This window comes from Anomalospiza imberbis, chromosome 4 (assembly GCF_031753505.1).
Source record: "Anomalospiza imberbis isolate Cuckoo-Finch-1a 21T00152 chromosome 4, ASM3175350v1, whole genome shotgun sequence".
Classification (NCBI taxonomy): domain Eukaryota; kingdom Metazoa; phylum Chordata; class Aves; order Passeriformes; family Viduidae; genus Anomalospiza; species Anomalospiza imberbis.
This window is the reverse complement of record NC_089684.1, coordinates 9,063,497-9,085,858: the sequence shown is the minus strand read 5'-3', so window position 1 is coordinate 9,085,858 and position 22,362 is coordinate 9,063,497. Positions and strand designations below refer to the sequence as shown.

The following is a 22,362-nucleotide window of genomic DNA, read 5'->3' as shown; positions in this document are numbered from 1 at the left end:
CAGTTAGTAGTTTCAGCTACTTTTCCTACTTTGCTTTGTTTATTTCTTGATAAAACAATAAACTTCCCTGTTTAGTTTTTGCATTTATTATATTGCAAACTGTGGGGAACAGCTTGTTAAGCCAGTCTACAAAGGCAGAGGTTGTCTGGATCCTAGGTTTCTTAAGAAACTGGGGTTTTTTTAGGTCTGCACAATCTCTGTTGAGGAATTGATAGTTGCTGTAACCATGCAGTTAGGAAGATTTGTATGATAATGTCTCCTAAACAGCACAGCTGAAGAAGTATATTGCTGCAGTACTGAAATGTGGTAGCACAGCTTTTATTCCTTTTTACCTTTCATTTTTACTGGCATAATGCACTGTGAAATCAAATGTGAAACTTGGAAGCATACCAGAAAAGGATACTACCTGCAGAAGGGATAAATGCTGTCAGATATGTGAAACTCTTCTGAGGAAAAGAAGCAGATCCATTCCGATGAATTCATTAAATTAAGCTTTTTACATTTTTCAGCCAACACTGGTGGCTGCAGCTGAGCCCTTTAGGCTCCGCTGGCTGTGAACAATGGAGTTGCAGATTTTTTTTTCCTCTTTAAAAAAAAAAGTTAAACTGATGCTTGGTGTTTGCGATAATTTTGGCCCCTCCTACTGTGCCAATTGAAACCACTCCCTACATAACCAAAACAAATCATTCCCCATGCTTCTGAGGATATTTTACATTTCGGTACAAGCTTTTGTGCACTGAGCTACATTTTGTAGTTAGTACATTTTTAAAAAATGAAAGTAATTTTTTAGGAGAGAGATAAGAATGACTCAAACAGCACCACATTTTCGGAGCTCAGAAGCACAGCAAAATCAATCTTGCAGCACTAACCTGCTTTAGTTTCAAATACTGACATATATAATCTAATAATTGCTTTAGTATTTAATTTTGTTTTCCATTAGAAAATTCAATAGATGGAATATTTAAATTGCTGTTAAAAGTATTTCAGATTACATATTTATGAATTTAAAACTTATTAATCTCAAATCATACCACAGACTTCAGATCTGATCTTTGTGTAGCTTTTTGTAGTGTTGAGTAGATTTTAACACAGAATTTATTGTACTTATATGTGTTCAGGTTCCATATTTTTTATTTCAACTGTGCCTTCTTTCATGGCTTGGATGACTTATATTTCCCACTGGTTTGATGAAGATGATTGGTATGAAGGACAACAAAGAGTAAGAATTGCTTAAAGTAATATTTTCTCTTTTACTATTTTTATATTTTTCTTCTTTAAGCTGCTCTTTATTATTTTATTGATACTATCAAAAGTCGTATTTCTATAGTGGTATAGGAAAAGATTTTTAGTAGTTTTAGTGAGGTCTTGAATCATAAACAAAGCATATCCAAAATGTGTTTTTTTGAAAATTAATGTTGCTAGCTGGTTAAAAGGTACTGGAAGTGTGACAACCACCTACTTGCATTTCTTAGGTTGCATAATTTAACAAGTAGTAATTTTTTAATATGCAATGAGATGGAAAGCAAACATTTCAATTTGTTGTATTGGAAGGAATTATTATACCATGCATGAAGTTAAATAAAAAAGATATAGTTAGTAATAGGGTAAACCAAAAATATTTGGGAGAGATTAAATTCACCTAGGGTCATTTCCATGTTGTATCTTGGATAACTTTATGTTTTTATTAACATGTTTCTGAGGAGGAGTTGTTACTATAGCAACATTTACAGGATAACTTGGATTTATTTTTAGCATTTATTATCTGCATGTCTACAGCTGCTTTCATAGATTTATGGTGGGAAATGAATATAAGTCACATTTCTTTCAGTGTATTAAGCTCATTTATGGTACCTTATATTTCTGTGATTTCTTTTTCTTGTTTTCAGAGTATATGGTCAGCTAATGAATTACAATGCAGGAGATGCTAGTGAAAGCAGCTGCTTTCATTGTATTATTGTGTATTAATTGATAATGCTAGCTATATGCTCATAAGAATAAAAAAAAAACTGCCAGGTATTAATACTGTTCCACTGTTCTCATTTTACATGTCACTCATGATATGGATACTTCAGATTTAGAATCACTTTTTAATAGCTGTCATCAGGGATTTAGATGTGAGATGTGTAAAGAGGTAACTTTATCTGAAATCAGAACAGTCTTGGCAATTTGCCAGCAGAAAAGTAATCTTCTGGTGATTGCTGTAGCTCTGGATTGGAAGATGAGAACAGAATCTTAGGCAGACTCTTAGATGCTTCATACTGTGATCAGACATGGTTGTATACATATCTCTGTGTATTGCGCACATTATCTGCAAACTGTGATTAAGCAATGCTCCACAGATAATGGCTTTGTTGTCACTGCTAGATGGTTTCATATTGATTAAGTGTGTAGTCTAACATTGCTGGTCATTTATTGTTAGAAATATCAGCATTTCTCCATGCTTGGAGAAATGTATGGCTAATATGGCTCTTTAGATTATCTTGTTAAGGTGGCACAATAAAGGGTATTCTAGTTAAATGTACAAGTAGTATAGTCAAGACAGTCAAAATCACTACTTTGTAAGACTCACTATGTTACAATTTTTTTAATGTTATTGGATTATGTTTTCTAAGCAGGATATCTATCTTGGATTAATATATTTGGGTTTTATTTTGAGTGTTTGTTTCTGAAAAACAGTCTCAGGCTGTGATTTCAAGTTTCAAACTTTAAGGAAAGGTCCAAAACTTCTTCCCTTGTGAAGCCAGAGATCCTGTGGTTAAATCAGTTCTGGTAGTGATTTGGGTCAAAGTTTATTGTGGAGGTTTAAAATGGTTGTGAACACTAATAGAACATTTGTTCATTTCAAATAATCTTTTAAATCAGAGTATTATTTTCCTGGTCAGTGTCTGGATAAGTGAATGCACATTTTGAACACTTGCTACGCTGTCATAGGTTAGGAAACATCATCTCCAAATTCTGGTTGCAAGAGTCTAGCCAAAGCTTCAGGTATTTTTGAGGAATCTTGTTGAAATTCAAAGCCTTGTCCAAGGCACCCTCTTCCTGACTATGGTTGGCCTTTTGATTATCTGGGAGTTATACATGGCCTATGTGCCATTAATTGTATACAAAATTAGAAAAAACTTTTCCAGTTTTTGCAAACTGTCTATACTGCTTAGTGGTAAGCCCTCAACTAGCCTGGCACTTTAATAAGTAGTAGACTACCTTGGTAGAATTTTCCTGGAAAGTATGAAGGGCTTTACTTCCGTAGAGAAGTACATGTGTAAACCTACATAATTGTTCTACATTGTGATTGTCGCTACTAACATAGGCAGGCTTCGTTCATCTTTTGCCCAGAAGCAGTTGCTTGAGTAGTGTGTGTTGTCTCAGACTATTCAGAGACCTGCATTAATAACTGCAATTTAGTAAGCCACATCAAGACTGCAAATTGGTTAGCATTTTGAAGTATTCCAAAGTAGGAAGAACTTTTGTTAGTTTCGTCAAAATTTTCATATTGTAAGTTATCTGTTGGCTTTTAGGCTGTATATATACCGTAGTATTTCCATATATACCAGAGTATTTCCAATTACCCTTATTTCATGGGTCAGGAAAAATTAATGAGAATTTCATTTCCTAACATGGCTATAATGTGCTTGGTGTTTCCCAGCTCCACTGGAAGAACACCAGTGCTAATTGTGTTTGTGTTTTTACATGTGTCTCAGTGCTGTTGAGGCATACATTGTCAGTCAGAAGTCATTTTCTGCTCTGTCTTGCAGACATGCCAACATTTCTTCATAAGTTTGAAGACCTTCATGCTTTTAACAATTGTCTATTATCTGGTGCTTCTAACTGGTCCCACTGGATAGGGTAATGAATTTGAAGCTTTATGGTTCACAGGTGACATTTTCATCTCCAATGGATTTCCTCCCAAAGATGGGTAAAAGTACCCAATGGTTTTAAGGAGAAATAATGTGATATAATGTCTTTATATCATTGAAGATCTTACTAATTATTATGTTATCATTGATTTGCTGACAAAAATATTGGTACCTCGGGACAGTAGTCTGGATGAGATATAACAGTTTTATATGTCAAACATACAGGAGTGACAGCAAGCTTTCCACATAAGAAAAGAGACAAACCTGATGGAAAATAACAGCAATAGAGTGAACAGAAGCAAAGGACACTAGCACTTTACTGTTGTAGCTGTTAAGAAACTACACTTTGTATACACCGAAGCATATTGATTGACATAAGGCAACTCTATATCCACTTTTGTATGCATGCATGCCATATTGCATATTTGGATAGGTCATACACCACATGGACCATAATCAAAGCACATGTGAGCGTCTGTTGTTGCTTCTGCTTGGTGGTTCAGCATTTATGGATACTGGTAACATACAAGCACTGTATTGATAATGAAAGTGTTAAGTGATGGGTTTAAAGAGCTATTATTATTCTACAAGTGTTATCATAGTGCAATTGGGAAATACAGGGAGCAATGAAATACACTCAGTAGCTGAAGCAGAGAAAAAGGAGTTATATTAAAATTAAAATGGTGCCTGTTAAAGAGCTGCAGTTGCCAGGCTACTGGCACTGCAGTTTTGTGTGTGGTGTGACACAACACTCAGTCTTTTCTCCTTCATCCTGTAGTAACTGCATTATTCTGTGAACATCAAGGTTTAGTTCCTCCATATGTCAGGTAAAGTGATTTCATTCTACAATGAGAACAATATTTTCCGTTTTTGGGACCAGCAAGGTATTGGAATGAACTTGGAAATTCTGAAGTGCTTTGCAAAAAATGATACCTATGCTAAGGTAGGGATTATTAGGCATTTATCTTTAAGTTATTGATATAAAGCCACGGTATGTATCTAGTCAATTCAGTTGTTATTTTTAAATAATATTTATGATATACCAAATTTCAGTTTAATGTGATTGGTTGTTGGGGTTTTTTTTTATATTAAGCAACACGGAAGGACCTAGAATGTTGCTACTTCTGCCAATTGAAACGAAAGTGTTTTGTTGTCCTCCCTCTTTCCTTCATCTCCCTGGAAACTGTGAGCACACACTGCTAGCTTTCCCAATGTGGTATACGTTTTTTATATGCACAGGGCTTTTTTTATTGTATACTTAAGAGTCAAATATTATTACTTGTACATCCTTTATTTCAAAATAAAATACTTTTTTACAAAGTATAAAAAATCTCCATTGTATAAAAATGCACCATGTGTGAAATCATGCATATTTTCAGTTATGCTGCATTTCTATGTTTTTGTCATTTTACTCAGGCTGTTCTGATGAATACATCTTTCTCTTTTATACTCTGCTTACTCTGTTAATTATGCATGACAGAAATCTATGATGTTTGAAAAGATGTGCAGGAAATTGCTTTAAGATATGATAATTATGAGAGAGCAAGTCAGTATTCCACACAACTGTCATTTCTTCTTCTAGATACTATCATACTGGATTTCAAGGCAAATGCGTCCTCTTGTAAAATGGTATATCATTACAAGGAGCAGGAAATGATAACAAGTTTTAAACAACAAATATTACTAAATGAAATGCAAGTTATTTTCTGTAATAAAGCTCAGAATATATTATATATGTAACTTTTTTACATATACTTAAATTGGGAAAATCTAGTCAAAAGTTTAAGAATACTTATTAAGCATGAATTAACTCAGTGAAATAATGCTATATTACAAAGCAACATTTTTCATCTAAAATTGAAAAATTTCATCTATTAGCAGAATTTTTATAGAGATTAACGCAGAATCTGACAAGACAAATCTGTTTTTACTGTGAAAGAAAAATCTGTACAATTCTGTTTTAGCATCTGTAAGAGAGCTTAGCTTTACGATTAATTTTACATGTAATCAAATTGAAAATTAAACAAGACTTAAATAATATTTTCTTACTGATTAAAAATTCATAAATCACGAATTCTTAGCTCCCATATGAAAAGGTAAAAAAGAGTATCTGTACAAAGTGAGAAAAATATTTTATTATTATGAAATAAAGGCTTGTGTTGTCTTAGGTTCGATATAGTTGTTGAATTTTTATCAATCTCACATGGTGGTTTTCAGCTGGTAAACCTGCAAACTGAACCTATGATAATCTAATATTTTACAGCTAATTCTCTCCTCCTTCACCATGGCTTTTTTTTTTCAGTTCCTTATCAGTTTGCTGACACACCTAGAGTTTTAACCATTGTTTTCCCTGGAGTCAATAGCAGAACCCAAAATTTCTAGTTCCGAGTATTCTGTGCTTTCCTGAAATAGTTATCTAATCAGCTGGAGGACTTTAATTTCAGTAAAAGTGGTTGTTAATGGTGCCAGTTATTTTTTCATGGGAACTAGAAGAAGTCTGTTCTGAATGCCCCAAATCAAATTATTTCTCTGCATATGTGATTTGCACTTTAATAGCACAGAAGGGACCTCTGGAATTTGTTATTTTACTGAACAGTAAAAGAACACTAGAAATTTAGAGGCTATTTTTGCCACTTGATGATAATGATTCTTTAAATAATTAGATAAATTTCTCTCTGGGGAACTCATATAATTTAGAACATGAGATGGATTGCAAAGAAGCTGCAAGATTATGCAATTTATAGAAATGTTCTCTCTGGAATCTCTAATTTGCTGCAGAAGTCAGAAGAATAAATATTATTGACAGACAGAAAGGAAGTCTAATAGCCAAAGCCCTAGTCTGCAACAAAGCTATATCTTGTAACTTGATTTTCTGTATATTTCTTTTCTGCTGTTGCAGTCTTTTTTACCAAAATTTTCAAAGGTTACATGTGAGCCTTTCATTTCCTTCAGTAGTTTGGTACTCACTCAGAATGTTTAAGTACTTTCACTACGGTCAGTGGTATCTTTGAGATGGTCTCAAACATTCAACTGATCCTGATCTTCTGCTAAAGAATCCTGCAAAATAAGTCACTCTCAATTATTTTCTTTTTCTTTCACACTTTCCAAAGTGAGAGAAACATGATGTTATGAAATTTGCTACCTATAATTATTCATTAGTTTACCTGCCAAGCAGATACACCAAACAGAAGAGAAATATTTAAAATAAAATTAATCATTCAACTTTTTTTTTTATCCCTAGTATAAATGCATTAAAATAAAATTTTGATAACCAAAACTGGCAACCAGTTTTTAGTTGATAGTGACCAGTAGGTTCATTTGGTTACTGTAGATCACTACTGCAATACCTGTATAAAGTTTTTTCTGTATGTGCCTTAATACTACTGTCATACAGAAGAATATTTCCCCCTCTATACCTTTCACATCAAGTAGGTCAAGACTGATCTACAGCAACATATCTGTGCTAAACTGTTACACAGCAATGCATTGAGTAACCAACCCTTGTACTTCATCAACAGTTGCTGCCTCAAAATGCTTGATTGCTTTTGAAGTTCCATTTCTCATTAATTCCCTTTCCTTTGTGGAGCTTGAAATGGTACCTAACACTTGGTAAACATAACATAGCTCTCCTTCTCTTTCAGGATTATAGTCTTAGCTCTTTGACCTAAAGATGTCATCCTCCATATTCCATATAATATTTTTCCACCTAATGTCCTTCAGTCCATTAATCTATCCACAGCATAAATGTGACCCTAAGACATTCTGTTACTAGGTAATATGTTGACATTATCTGGAATGAAATGGAGGTTAGGTAAATTGTTGGTCTGGCCCAGCAAAGCTTTTCTTGCATTTTTATGTTGAAGTCCATTTTCTCACTCTGAGCACAGCTGGTACTGTGAGACTTGTTCTGGACAGAGAAAGCATAGTTTGCTGTTCAGTAATGTTACCCTAAGCTTTGCTTTTGATTTTTCACAGCTCACTTCAATGTTTTTGTTAAACAGTAATTATTAAGAGAATTTAGAAAGCTTCTCCAGAAAAAATGATAATAAGGAGGATTATATGATAAAGAGTTGTTCTATGCAAGTGGTTTGAAGAACCTTTCTACATGTCAGTTTTAGTTAAAACTATTAGTATATGGTTTATTTTGTCTGGATGTCAGTGGGAGAAGAATGGGAGAGCAGAGGAAGCATTAAACTGTAATAGAGAAAGTATTGAACCAGACCACAGAAGAAAATGGACATGATGAACAGTTTCAGATGGTACAAATCAAGAACTATTCCAAGTTTTTATGGGTGCGATCCCCCGCCCCCCTTTTCTTCCAACTGGATTGTTGTGAATGGTATTAGGCACCCTTTCTTGTGTGGCACTGAAGCCTCTGAACATCTACTTGTATTTATTTTGGATACATTCATTTGTATCTCAGGCGAGTTATATTTTTAAAGTAGACATTTATAAATTATTTATGGGAACAAAAATGTATTATTCCATCCTTTAATATTCTGTCATATTGCAGTCTAATGAATTTCTGTTCTAAAGGCAAAAATGTCACATGTGAAACAAGTGGGACTTTTAGCTGCTGGATGTCAGCCATGGAACAAGGATATATGTGCCGCTAGTGGGGACAGATTTGCCTACTGTGCTACCCTTGCTGTTTATATTTATCAGGTAAGATTATTCTTGTTTATCAGATTAGTTTCACTTTTACATTGTTGTTGATGTCACTTTGAATCCTTTCAACAAATGTTTCTGCAGTGCTTTTGCAAGTATGGTTGCTGCTGAGATACCCTTGAAGTTGTGTGTATCAATAATTATTTTTAGAAGACAGTGCAGTGAACATTTGAGATGAGTGAAGTTCAGTGATAGAAGACTGGCTTCTGAGGGAGAAACGAATTCCACAATTCCATTTGAAACTGTAGTATAAAAGAGTCTTTTGCACAGAGGATTAAAATGGTTCAAAGTTGTGGAATCAGTGACTCACCTTTCTTTAATTTGGAGCCCAAACACCTCAGCACTGTGGTCTTCTGAAGTTTGCAGTTGTTATACATCAACACCTAACTAAAAGCCAGAAATGCCGTGATACAGAATTTTCCAAATTTTCCGATTGAGACATATGTGAGGAAATAAAGGATGTCCTTACTTTAATTTTAAGAGTTATACAGGTAGTAGGATTAAAATGTGTCATGTTTGGGCTTTTTTTTAAATATATGTTTTTAACTGGTCTAAGTAATTTAAAAAATGAGATGGATTTCAAACTAATTTTTATATTCTTTCCTGTTTACCCCCTTGGAGATTATTAAATGATTGTTACTATGCTTATAAATAAAGCATTTTAGCATTGTTTAAGTACACTTCTAAATGAAATATAATAATTTTAAGTGGCAGGAATATAGACATAAAACTGTTTTTTTGATAGGTGGATATTGGGCAACCTTTCTTTCCAAGTCAAATGTATGAGAATTTATTTTATTGAGATGTGAGGTACTGGCAATAGCTAAGCACACTATAAATTAATCCATAAGTCTAATACTGTTATATGAATTATTCTCCAACCCAGAGGTATATAAAGTTAACAAAAAATGTATTTCTAAAATGAATTTTACTATTTGTTTAGCTGGATCACCGTTACAATGAATTCAAGCTCCATGCCATTATGTCTGAGCACAAGAAGACAATCACAGCCATATCTTGGTGTCCCCACAACCCTGACGTGTTTGCAAGTGCCAGTGCAGATAGTTTAGTGATCATTTGGAATGTGAATGAACAGAAAGTTGTGGCCAAGCTGGACAATACAAAAGGTATTTTAGACATGGAGATCTGTTTTATCCATACAGCTTGATCCATGGATATGACAAATACTTGATGTAATGTAAACTCTATAGTTGGTAGGTTGGAGTTTTAACAATTGCCTAACACAATAATAATTGCCTAACATAATATGACAATATTCTTGTCAGATTTGTTGCAGTTCATTCTAGAAAAAAATGATAGTGTGTTTGAGTAAATTGCCTTCAACCATCTTGTATTTGGTAAAGAAAGACATTATTCTTTTTCTCTAAAGAACATAACCAGTTCAAGAATTAACTTTGCTAGTGATTTTTTGTTGAGCAGGGGAGAAAAAAAATCCTAAAACCAACATTATTTTCATCATAAACAATTAAAATTTAAAATAATAAATTTCACAATGACTTTAGCTAAGTGAAAGCAAATAAAAGGTAGCTTTAACAGATTTAAGTATAAATCATCAGTGAATTTGAAAAACAGCTTTTGTTTAAATACCCTAATCCTTGTCTACCTGAATCTTGTCTCAGGCCTTGAAACTGCTGGAGATTTTATTACAAGTCTAGGGGGTTAAGCATCTGTGTTACAGTTATATTTCCGTGCCCAGTTCTGATTTATGCCATTTAGTCAAAACCAGTAACTGTATTTCTGTTCTTACAGTCAATCTCATCAGGTGTCCTTGACTCCTGCGTTTTCATTCTTGGAAAGTGGGTGCAAACCAAACAGTTAGAATCTCAGGAGCTAATAAGCTATTTTGGGACTCCCTACTCTGTTCTCTTCAGAGCATTTAGGGATACCTCTGGAAATCTTTTATATCTTGCATATCATGCAAAAGAAAACTCCACAGTGATTTAATCTATTTCAAAAGAAATATTGTATCAGTTTATGCATAAATAGAAATGCTGGTCCTGATTTTTCAGTACATGGCTTGTTTAAAAATCTACTTTAGCCAGTGACTACACATGAAGAAATGTTATTGCCATTTTAATATTTTTAGAAACTAAATTAGGATAATGTGTTTAAACCTTCTATTGCTTTCTCTTTTAGTCCCTTTTACACTGCTATATAAAAGTGTCTAAATACAGTTTTAAGTTTTCAGCTTGAGGAATTTGTCTTACTGTCTTTTATTCCTTCAGGCACACATTATTGAGTTATGAGGATTATGAGGGTTGGAGATATTAAGATCAAAATTCTTAAATGGAACTGCCTACAGTTAGGTATTGGACAACGGAATTAAAACTGTCATGTATCCAGAAGAAAGCTATTGAGAGTTCCCTTTTATTATGGAACTAGCTTTCAAATTTTGTCACAAATAACTGCTTCTGTTAGATTTATCTCTAAATTTCATTGTATTTTGCTAAAATAGGCATTTTGAAATTCTCAGTATTTTACTATCTTAGTAGTAAATAACTTACAGCGAAACATAGTAGAGAATGAAATTCTGAATGAATGAAAGTATCGTTTGCAGGATCAGGCTTATCCTCTTTCAAATGTGTGATTCTCTTTGGCACTGAAGAATTATAGATATTATGAAATACAGCCCATCAAAGTAGCATAAAAGTAATTTGAGAAATTATTTTACTTTCTACCTCTGGAAGTCTAGTTTACTTTTACACTGTAAGATGTTTACACACTTCTCTAAATTTCAGTCTAGCAATTTCTATGTAGAAAAATTATTTCTACTGTTTTTTCAAGACAATTACTGATACTGGATCAAGGAATACTACAGTGAATTTTGTGTCCTGGTTCTTATAAGGTTTACCTGTATGTTTCAGGAATTCCTGCATCCCTTGGCTGGTGCTGGAGTGCAGGTGATGCAGTTGCATTTGTGTCCCACAGAGGTCCACTGTACATTTGGACTATCTCAGGACCTGACAGCGGGGTAACTGTGCATAGAGAAGCACATAGTTTCTTGTCAGATATCAGTCTGTTTAGATGGCATCCAAAGAAAAAAGGAAAGGTGGTATTTGGACATACTGATGGAAGCCTATCTATTTTTCAACCAGGTAAAAACTCATATGACAAAATATTTAGTTTTATATATGTATCTCTTGTTTCTCCATATGCATGTAATTCTTCACTTTTTAAAATTAGATTTCATAATGTAAGTACATACAAAACATTGTTCTTGATTCATAATATTCCTATTCCTTTCATAACACAAAATATGTTTTCTTACATAAAGAATTCAGATAATTTTCTTTATGTCTCCTGCCTTTTGTGACCAAAATAAGACTGCATTTTTTTCACAACTGCAGTAAACACTTTTTTTTTGAAAATTGTAACAGCCATGATCTTCTACTGAACTATATTTTCCTGCAAGTGTATTTTTCTGAATGGAAAGACTTGAAGACTTGTTTCTGAACAAGTCTTCTACTGAACTATATTTTCCTGCAAGTGTATTTTTCTGAATGGAAAGACTTGAAGACTTGTTTACTTCCCTACTTTTGCATTTGTTCTGGAGTCCTCTGTTTCATATTCTAGAATCCTCTGCAATTTTATAGGTAGAATCTCATGTCATACTTAATATTAGCTTCATGGTTCTGTACTGTCAAAGGGTAGATGGGAAAATATTTACCTTTTTTGGCCTGAAATCCACCACACACATTTGTGCATACTTTATAAATAGTCTAGTTCTCTGCTAAAATGGTGTCATGTTGATAAGTTCATTTGAAGGTAAAATTTCACTTGTTTTCATAGTTTTCTTCAAAGACAGATATCTGTATTAGGCTGACTATATGACTTTTTTCCTGACTGCTTTTTCCTTGAATAAAAATTGATTTTCAACTTTCTGAGCAAAACTGTTCTTTAAATAATGTGTTAATTTTACATAGAGTGGTTCTCCAACAGCCATGCAAAATTTATTTTCCTTCAGTTTACTCTACTAAGCTGTCACAGAGGATGTCACAGAGAATAGATTCCCTTGCTTCTTGCTGACTGAATTAGCACTGATGTTGGGAAAAGGAAATAAATTTTAATATGATAACATCTAAGTATTTATTAGACTGATACTTTTCATGAAGTCTGTCTAAAATTATTTGAATATGAAACAGAAATAATAGGAAAAGTATTTAGAATATCAGAATTATGTTCTGCAAATGAAAATAGAATATAGGGCAAAAAATCTAGGCCCTACATACAAAATGGTAGTTTTGTATGTACCACAATTCAAGTTGCTGTAAAAAAATTGTTTAAGGAAAATTATTACTGTTGGGGATAAAACTATTTGCATCAACCCAAAATTTAGATACAATTATCACAGGAATGCTGCCTTTCTCTGTATTTAGGATAGTTTTCTTTATTATTGTAATATTACACATCTTTATTAAAAAATATATAAGTTGTTTTCTGTTCTCAGCATACATAAGATTCTTCATTTCCAACAGAGAAATAACATTTAAAAGTTTATATGCAGCTGGGTGAAAATCTTCTGCATAAGTAGCAGACTACACAATGTTTTTTTTAATTGTTGTTACCTACTTAGTTTTCTCTCCCATGGCTGTATTTTCTTTCTTATTAACTCTAGACTATGCATTAATGTATCAGAATATTTAGTTCTGATACATAATTAGATACATAAAGAAAATATATGCAAGAATATAAGATTAATACCCAATTCTTAGGGAGGTTCAATGCAGTTATATAGAGCCAAATGTTTTCCCTTTCACTTGTTTTCAAAATAAGCACAGCTTACTTAAATGTCTTGTGACTCAGTTGCATGATTCATACTGTTCATGTCTTCTTTTAAAGGAAAACAAAATTTAACAGTTAGGGTTTTCATGAAGTTTGCTTTTAGATTCTTTTTGAAACACAGGTAAAACTGAATGACTCCTATATAGATACTCTCTTATACTCTTCCACCACGTGGTTGTGCTTTTTTGGGGCTGAAGTGTTTGAAAATGGATGGCTTCAGTCCCTCAAGGACTTCTGGTTTTTAGTTCTTGTATAGCTAACTGAAAAATGACAATTCTGCTTTGTTGTCTGTTTTTGTTTTTTATTTCAGTGTTGATTTGCAGTAAAACAAAAAGGTGACCTGTAATGTAAGCAGGGAACATTGTTTTTAAAAAGTGGGAATTCTCAAGTTTTTGGCAAATTAAAGCAATTATCATACTTCTGCGGTTATTCCCAATGCTTCAGAAGAGTGAAAAAAAATGGAATCAAAAAATTGGTTTATCCTGTTACTTGTTGTGCAGTCTTAAATTATTTCTCCCATTTCTGGTACCTGATTTTAGAAAGTTGCCTTGGATGTAATGTTTTTGAACCAGTACTAAAACTGAAAATGAGATTGAAGATGAATAATGGAAGGTGTCAGTTCCTTATTTCTAGAAAAGCAGTATTTTTTTTTTTTTTGTTATAAGATCACAACTTCAAAAATACAGATCTATTTCATTTGGACTGTACTCTGTCTTATACAACTGAGATTCATCTCTGTAAAAATAAAAAGTTGGGGATAAATATGATATTTAAAAAATGTGGCTTTTGATAATATGGGTCATCAAGTGAAACGTCATCTTTTTTGTGGATGTCAGACTAGATACTTAATGGTCTGTTTTGGCTATAGAATCTGTAAACACTTCATACCTGCACACAAAGTTTTAAAGAAGAAAAAAGTCTAAAGGCAGTTCTTCAGAATAAGCCTTTACTGCCACAGTGTCTGGTTCTTACTGCCTTTATTTTGCCTGTATATGCTGTGGTGTGAAGATTTACTTACACTCAAATGACTTGTATTTTATGCTGTGCTGCAGACCCTTACTCACAGAAATTCTTAGAACAATATATATGATTTAACATACTTTCCTTTCCTATAAAATTATGTTTATAAATCTGATAGCTGTTTCTCTTTTCTGCTGTATTAAACATAAAGTCAAATCTGATAGAAAAAGTAATGCTCAAAAAAAAGTCAAATATTGCCAAGATAGCTTCATTAATTTCACTGCTGCAGACAAGTGTGCAGGCTAGCGAAAATTTCAGGGAGAGAGGAAAAAATTATGTTTGGCAACCTTGTAACTATTGAAAGTATGTATTTGATTTAATTTTTAAATAACCTGTTTTCTTGTGCACTTTAAAGGTTCTAAAAATCAGAAACATGTCTTAAGACCAGAGTCTCTTGAAGGAACAGATGAAGAGGATCCAGTTACAGCTCTGGAGTGGGACCCTTTGTCAACTGATTACCTTCTTGTTGCTAATTTACATAATGGTATTCGACTAGTTGATTCTGAATGTCTGTCCTGTATCACAACTTTTAGTTTTCCCAGTGCAGCAGCATCTGTTCAGTGTTTAGCCTGGGTTTCTAATGCACCTGGAATGTTTATAACTGGAGGTAAGGCTTTTATTTCCTAATTTATACAAAGATAACAAATACAGGACTGAGTCTTCAAAAATTGATATTCCAAGTTTGATTTTTCTTTTTCATAATATTTTTACAAGTAGAAGAATACATTAATTGTACATAAAAAAGACCATAACACAAAGCCAGAAAATAATAAAACTACACTTAGCAGTATTTTCATGTTTTAAAAATATTAGCTACATAAATATATAAATATGTGACTTTCTACAATTTTTTATGCTAAATAATATTTTCTTCATGCTTGCTTTAGCAAAAATTATATTAATTCCTTTGGGAATAGGAATAAAAATGCATTGTACTAATTGATGTCACTTCAAAGATTTAAAAAATTAAAAGAAGAAAAGAATCAAATTCCTGCCTCTTTTCTACACCATAGACATTATGGCTCAGGTTGAACTAATGAATAAAGAAATTAAGACTGGCAGAATATTTTATAAAAAGAGAAGTAGAATTTATCTGTGTTTAAATAGCTAATGTTAATAATGTTTGTTGTTAATAGTAATATGGCCATGATGGAGGATAAATAGGATGCCATGGATGTTACACTAGATGATCTCCAGAGGTTCCCTCCAGCCCTAACTATTCTATGATTCTATGGAGTTAATGGTGCCTGCTTAAAAATTATTCTTAGGACTTGAAGTTTAATTCACTGCTGTATTTTTGTATAAATCAGTCCTCAAACCACATACCTCTGTGTTTTGTTTTGTTTTCTTAAACCACAGATTCTCAGGTCGGTGTGTTACGTGTTTGGAATGTTTCACGTACAACACCTATAGATAATTTTAAATTGAAGCAAACTGGTTTCCATGGCTTGCATGTGCTAAATTCTCCTCCAAAAAAAAAGTGTAAGTGAAACTTTGATTGTTTTTCATTGTGATGGCTGCAACTTAAGAAAATCTTATTTATGAGTCCAGATCAATTTCTGTAGTTTTGGTCAGCTATTTACTTCTTAATTAAAGTACCTTCTGCTGCTAGTGGATTAGACAAATGCATAAAAGATGAAGTACTTTATAAGGTCCTTCTTTATTAGGCCAGGCTTCATACAGGAATTCTCCATTTCTTTTGTTTTAAATCTCATTAGAATACAAGCATTTTACTCTTTATCATTTCACTTATTACTGAAATAAGAAATAATCTTCTCTCTTTGTCTTTTGCTTTATATTATTAAGCATGTTCATCACAATATCCTACTAAAAATCACCATACATCTTCAACAAGTGAGGCTGTTCCTCCTCCAACTTTAACCCAAAACCAAGCATTTTCTCTTCCTCCTGGTCATGCCGTCTGTTGCTTCATGGATGGTGGAGTGGGGCTTTATGACATGGGAGCCAAAAAGTGGGATTTCCTTAGAGATTTGGTATGGTTCATCTCTGTCTTTGAATAGAGAGTTTATTTGGCTTATGCACTTTCTTCTAACAGCAAAAAACTGGTGAATGAAATCTTTGCAGTACTGTAGAGCAGTTTCTATTGTTAAAAAGAACCCAAAATTCTAGAAAACAAAATGACAGTTCTGAAGTTTAAAGTAATCTTTTATTGGAAATTACTGAATTCTGTTGGAAGTATTCTGACAGTTTTTTTTTTTTAAACCTGAAATAAAGACCTACAGACTTGTTTTTAGGTTTTTTTTATTATTTTTAACTGAATTTTTAGTTTGATGGCCTTCTCAGAAATTTTCTCTGATGGGTTTTCTGTAATTCGGAATAAAAATTTGAGTCTAATCAGAGAGCTATATGCTGAATGCACTCAGTTTAACATTACAAAGACTGAATTATTAAATTTTCTTTGAAGCTGAAATTCAGAAATAGGTTTAACATATATCAGATGACACTTTTCTTCACCAGGCTTTAGATTATTGAGGTTCTTGAGGATATTTTTCTTTTTCTCTTTCCAAGTTCCCTTTTCACTGACAAAAAACCTCAAACAAACAAAACCCAAATAATTTTCAGCTGTACTCCTATATGCATTTGAATAGAGGTTGCTGGTTGGTTTTCTCTTTCCATTTTTATTGGGTATGGTCCTATAAAGCAACTGAGGCTTGAAAAGAATTCTTACACAAGAATACTTGTGTTTCATATATCTATCAACTTAGATTCTACAGATGCATGTCTTGGAAAACAACCGATTGATACATTAAAACTCTAATAGATTGATGTTTAAACTGCAATAGAGCATAGACTGTATGCAGAAACACAGAATATTCAGTGGGGTACTAGACAACTTGTAGAACACGTTCATCATAGAGAGCTTTATTTTTTCAGTCAGGTACCTTTTACCAAAAGGGAAAAACTGTTCCTATTTTAAAAAAATAAGTTGGTTTTTTTTGCTTTGTTTTTAATTCAGTTTTTTTAGCAACATGGTTCTAACACAAAATGCTAACAAGTTCCTGGCATTGTGTACCCTGTGGTTTCAGGAAAGAATTTTTTTGATTTTAATAATAATCTATGAAAGAGCATGTTAGAGTCCAAGTTATTTTATGCCTTTTAATTTTGACTGATAAGCCTAAATATAAAGGGGTTTTGGAACTCTTAATTGACCTGACAATTAAATTAAATACAATGTATTTTAAAGTTTGTTCTAGAGTTGGACTAATGAAGAAAATAAAATGTAATAAAAATGGATTAAATATTTGTTTCATTTAAGGGACATGTTGAGACCATCTTTGATTGCAAATTCAAACCTGATAACCCTGATCTTCTTGCTACAGCTTCATTTGATGGCACAATAAAAGTTTGGGACATAAATACTTTATCAGCGGTTTATACATCTCCTGGTAATGAGGGGGTTATTTATTCCATTTCTTGGGCTCCAGGTAAGAATATTTTGCTGTGTGTCTAAATGGTCTTTGAATTAGCATTGACTGCATAATTTGTCATATAAAAGTATTAATTTTATAGAGAAAGGCATCTTCTAAGGTTTAAACAAAACTTAATTATCTGTGAAACCAGCAGAATGCAATGCTTCAGACCTTGTTGAAGCTTACCCTTCTGAGCAATGCTCCCAGTATTTCATACTCAGAATGGAGGGAGGAAAAACTCCAGAACATTTCTAACATGGTATTATGCAAATGACAAAATGTCTTGCTTTGCATGAGGAGCAGCTAAAGGAATTCAGATTATATTTTATGCTGAAATAGTGGAAGATATGTATTTAGCTCTTTTTCGTCCTTCTTTGTGTAGGAGTCTAATCACTGAAGAACTCTGCTTTAACCTTATTAGAATATGAAGTGTCTTTTCTGCAAAGCATCCACTTAGACAAATCACTGGACTCACTGGGAAATTTTGTTTACAAAGTTGTTCTGTAACCCTCTTTGGTGTACCTGGAAATACACTTCTGATAGATGTCAATAGTTGACAAAATGTTGACTTCCCTGTTGTGTTTTTTTTCATTGGACAGCAGATGTATTTTTTAAAAATCTAAATAATTCATCTCTCTGTTCTCACCTGCACTTTTAAACTCTTAAGAAATAATAGCTGACAGAAGAAAGATATTGTGATGGGAAGCTTAATGTAGTCTGCATATGTGAAATAAATTTGCACTTTTTAATTTCAGAGAGTCTCTTGCAAATTATATTCCTCTTCACAAATAATTTGTCTTGCTATATGGAAATCATAGCAATATGAAATACAGTGCTTATGCTTGGTTATTTAATTTTGAAGTTTAAATTCAATTTGCAGTTGTATCTCACACTGAATGAATATTTTGTTTGCTGCAGGTGGGGTGTGGGTTTGTTGCTTTTGGTTTTTGGGGTTTGTTTGTTTGTTTTTTAAAGAAAAACAAAGTAATTTGAAAGTACATGCTTCAGCTTTGTTCTTTAGCACCCTGTCCAAAAACTTCTGTCCCTCCCAGCCAGAACTTTTGGTGCTTCTTGCGCCTTGCTCCCAAACATTTCCTATCTGCCTTGTGCTTTGTTCTTAATATATAATCTAATGCATGCCACTATTTGTTTGGTCTCAGAAGACCTTTGAAAAAAGTGATTGCTTCTTTTTCTTTTTTCTCCCCCATCATTCTCCTCCTACCTGAGTTTATTCCCATTTTATATATTTACCTTGCTAGATTCCTCCTGCATAGATTGTCTTTTCTGCCTCTGAAGCTTGGAATAAAATAACAGTCAAAACTTTCCTATAAATCTGCTATTTAATGAAAAGCATAGCTATATTGGGATAGACAGTCGCTGTGGTGAGAAGAATTTGGTGGCTTTTGGATTAGACCTGAATTGAATTTTCTGGTTCTCACTGTAGTTTTGTACTCAGATTTTCCACCCTGTAGAGTGTGGTTACGGATTCAGGTAAATTCTTGATGGTCTTAGGTGCAGCAGTGGTGCAAGATTAAGGAAACAAAATACTTTGAAATGTTCACTCTCATTTTTATGATTTGCCTTTATATGTAGGGAACTTCAGAGGAAAATGCTCTAGTTGCTACAACTTTAAGCTTGAAGCACTGAGGTTACCTCTCTTTCAATTTGAGTCATATGCATCATGATCGTTAATTTCTTACATGCAAGACTTTTAGCAGGCATTAAGACACCTTTTTACATGAAAACAATTTTTATTTGACCATTCCTCAAAACAGGAATGTAGAAAAACAGGTCAGGCTTTCACTGAAATTGATGTTTGTGACTTAGTAGCAAATGCTGGCCTTAAAATATGGAAAATTCATGTTCATGTACCATTGATATCTTATGTTCATATTACATTTCTTCAATTTAAAGTAGAACCACTGTCAAATAATATTGTGATTTTATAATTGTTGTAATATTCTACAAACATCTCTCTTTAAAGGAAATTTGAACTGCATAGCGGGTGGAACATCCAGAAATGGTGGCTTTATCTGGGATGTTCGAAAAGGCAAAATGATAACCAGATTCAGTGAGGTAAAATGAGATTACTACTTTTTTTTGTCTATATGAAATGTAAGTTAGTCATTCCCTGTATTGTCCATAAATAGAGATGGCCAAAGTACTTATTTAAAAGGTGCTATGGTATAAAAATCTATGGAGTTATGTTGGTGACAGTTTACATGTGTGACAGAAGTATTTTTACTTCCTCAGACTGGATTTGTGATATGAGAGTGGTGAATCATCAGATGGACTCTGTTATCTTAAAATTCATCTTGTAGGGATACATGTAAAAAGCATTGCTGATTCCTTAACTGTGTAAATATATATGGACATACAGACTCAGCATCAAAATGAAAACTGTCTTCTGTATTTTCAAACATAAGGGCCAAAAAAAACTTTCAGTACCTGAAGTCTAGATCAATAAAGCTCCATTTTGCAGCACATTAAGCAGTATGACTCATTTAGTGGCTTGCCTTGTATTACCTGAAATTTATCCAGGCATTTTTAAGTCCTGAAATAGTAGCATAATTTTTATTGGCGGAAGGAGTTGTGTAATACTATGCTGTAGTATTTTGCACTATTTTATGTATTCCCAGTATATAGCTGTGGTCTACAGATTATAAAACATAATAATTTAAGTATAAGATCTGCATCAATGTACAGGGGATGCTCTTTAAGAAAAGAGGTGGGAGAATGAGGAGAGGCACAAGCAGAAAGTAAATATACCTACCTTCAGGAGTTCTGGCATTCTAATATTGATATTGGCATTTGTGCTACTAAATACTTTTCTGTAATACTGGTCCTGATACACGTCCTAATTAAGTTTTCTCATACCACAATTTTTCATGCCCATATACTTCATTATTCCAACAAGTAACTAACCTTTATTCAGAATCACTGAATGATTAACACTGGAAGGGACAACAGGGAGTCATCTGGTCGAACCTCCCTGCTCAAGCAGGGTCATCCTAGAACACTTTGTACAGGATTGCATCCAGATGGTTCTGGAATATCTCCAGAGAGGGAGATTCCCCAACCTCTCAGGACAATCTGTTCCAGTGCTTGGTCACTTATACAATAGAGAAGTTCTTTTTCATGTTCATTTGGAACTTCCTGTGCATCAGACTCTGCCCATTGCCTCTTGCTTGGTACCACTGAGCAGAGCCTGGCTCCATCCTTTTGGCATGCTCCCATCAGATACTGACAGACATTGATTATCACCTCTCAACTGTGACTTCTCAAGACTGAATAGGCCCAGCTCTCTCAGTCTTTTCCTGTAAGAGAAATAATTTTTGTTGACTCCTATTGGACCCTCTCCACAAGTTCCATATCTCTCTTATACTGAGGAGGACAGAACTGGGCACAATACTCCAGTTATTCCTCACCAGGGCAGAGTAGAAGAGTAGGATCACCTCTGTTGCCCTGCTGGAATGCTCTTCCTAATGCACCCCAGGACACCGTTGGCCTCTTGCACCCCAGGTCACACTGCTGGCTCATGGACAGCTTGGTGTCCACCAGAACTCCCAGGACCTTCTCCACAGAGCCGCTTTCCAGCGGATCAGCCCCAGCCTTTGCTGGTACATGAGTTTATTCTTTCCCAGGTGCCGGACCCTGCATTTGCCTTTGCGGAATTTCACTGGTTCCTCTCTGCCCATCTCTCCAACCTGCCAAGGTCCCTCTGAAGGACTGCACAGCACTCTGGGGTATCGGCCTCTCCTCCCAGCTTTGTGTCATCAGTCAACTTGCTGAGGAGGCATCTGCCCCTTCATCAAGTCATTGATGAACAAGCTAAACAATTCTGGGACTGATATTGAATCTTGAGGGCCACCACTGGTGACAGGCCTCCAACTAGACCCTGTTCCACTGATTACAACCTTCTGGGATCTGCTGTTCAGCTAGTTCTCAATCCACCTCACTGTCCACTCACCCAGTCCACACTTCCTGAGTTTGACTATGAGGACTTTGTCAGAGACAGTGTTGAAATTCTTGCTGAAGTCAAGGTAGGCAATATGCACTGCTCTCCCCTCATCATCCATTGAGGTGAGGCTAATTGGCTATTTCCCTGGGTCTTCCTCTTTCTTTTTGAAGACTGGAGTGACATTTGCTTTCTTACAGTCCTCACCTCAGACACTTCTCCTGATTGCTTCTCCACAGCTTTTCAAAGATGACCGTGAGCAGCCTCAATGTGGTGGTACTCTTCCAGCATTTGTGGATGCATCCTGTCACGGCCCATGGACCTGTGGATGTCAAGTTTGTCTGTGTGTTCTCTAACCAAGTTCATCTTGATCAAGGGAAAGTCTTCCTTCCAGCATTCTTCTATGCTGGTCCCTTGAGTCAGAGATTCCTGAGATCTGGTTCTGTCAGTAAAGACTGTTGTAAAGAAGGTGTTCAATAACTCTGCCTTTTCTGCATCCTCTGCTACCAGGGTCCCCCCTCCATTTATTAATGGGCCTACATTATCCTTGGTTTTCCTTTTGTTATTAATGGAGTTGAAGAAGCACTACTTGTTGTCCTTGACACCCTTGGCCAGATTTAATTCCAGA

The 22,362-nt window shown here is 34.2% G+C and overlaps 1 protein-coding gene and 1 long non-coding RNA gene across 11 annotated transcripts in view; one reads left to right on the top strand and one right to left on the bottom strand.

Moving 5' to 3' along the window:
• WDR17 (WD repeat domain 17) overlaps positions 1-22,362 on the top strand; it is a 59,377-nt gene that overhangs the window by 10,849 nt on the left and 26,166 nt on the right. The window contains exons 1-10 of one of the 10 annotated variants that reach the window (XM_068187045.1): positions 185-306; positions 1,194-1,219; positions 8,391-8,519; positions 9,466-9,649; positions 11,408-11,638; positions 14,701-14,952; positions 15,705-15,827; positions 16,152-16,339; positions 17,623-17,791; positions 19,761-19,852. In XM_068187045.1, the coding sequence (XP_068043146.1) occupies positions 8,397-8,519; positions 9,466-9,649; positions 11,408-11,638; positions 14,701-14,952; positions 15,705-15,827; positions 16,152-16,339; positions 17,623-17,791; positions 19,761-19,852 (1,362 nt within the window). In that variant the 5' untranslated portion in view covers positions 185-306; positions 1,194-1,219; positions 8,391-8,396. Of the gene's footprint in view, positions 1-184; positions 307-1,118; positions 1,220-4,462; positions 4,798-6,217; positions 6,243-7,489; positions 7,627-8,390; positions 8,520-9,465; positions 9,650-11,407; positions 11,639-14,700; positions 14,953-15,704; positions 15,828-16,151; positions 16,340-17,622; positions 17,792-19,760; positions 19,853-22,362 lie in introns of those variants that run through there. The other 9 variants (XM_068187044.1, XM_068187043.1, XR_010998060.1 and 6 more) reach the window with 9 other exon arrangements.
• Positions 13,442-16,153, bottom strand: LOC137472200 (uncharacterized). Its single transcript, XR_010998062.1, has 2 exons — positions 15,945-16,153; positions 13,442-13,665 (listed from the first exon to the last, which is right to left on the bottom strand). It is a non-coding gene; the product is annotated as an uncharacterized lncRNA (long non-coding RNA).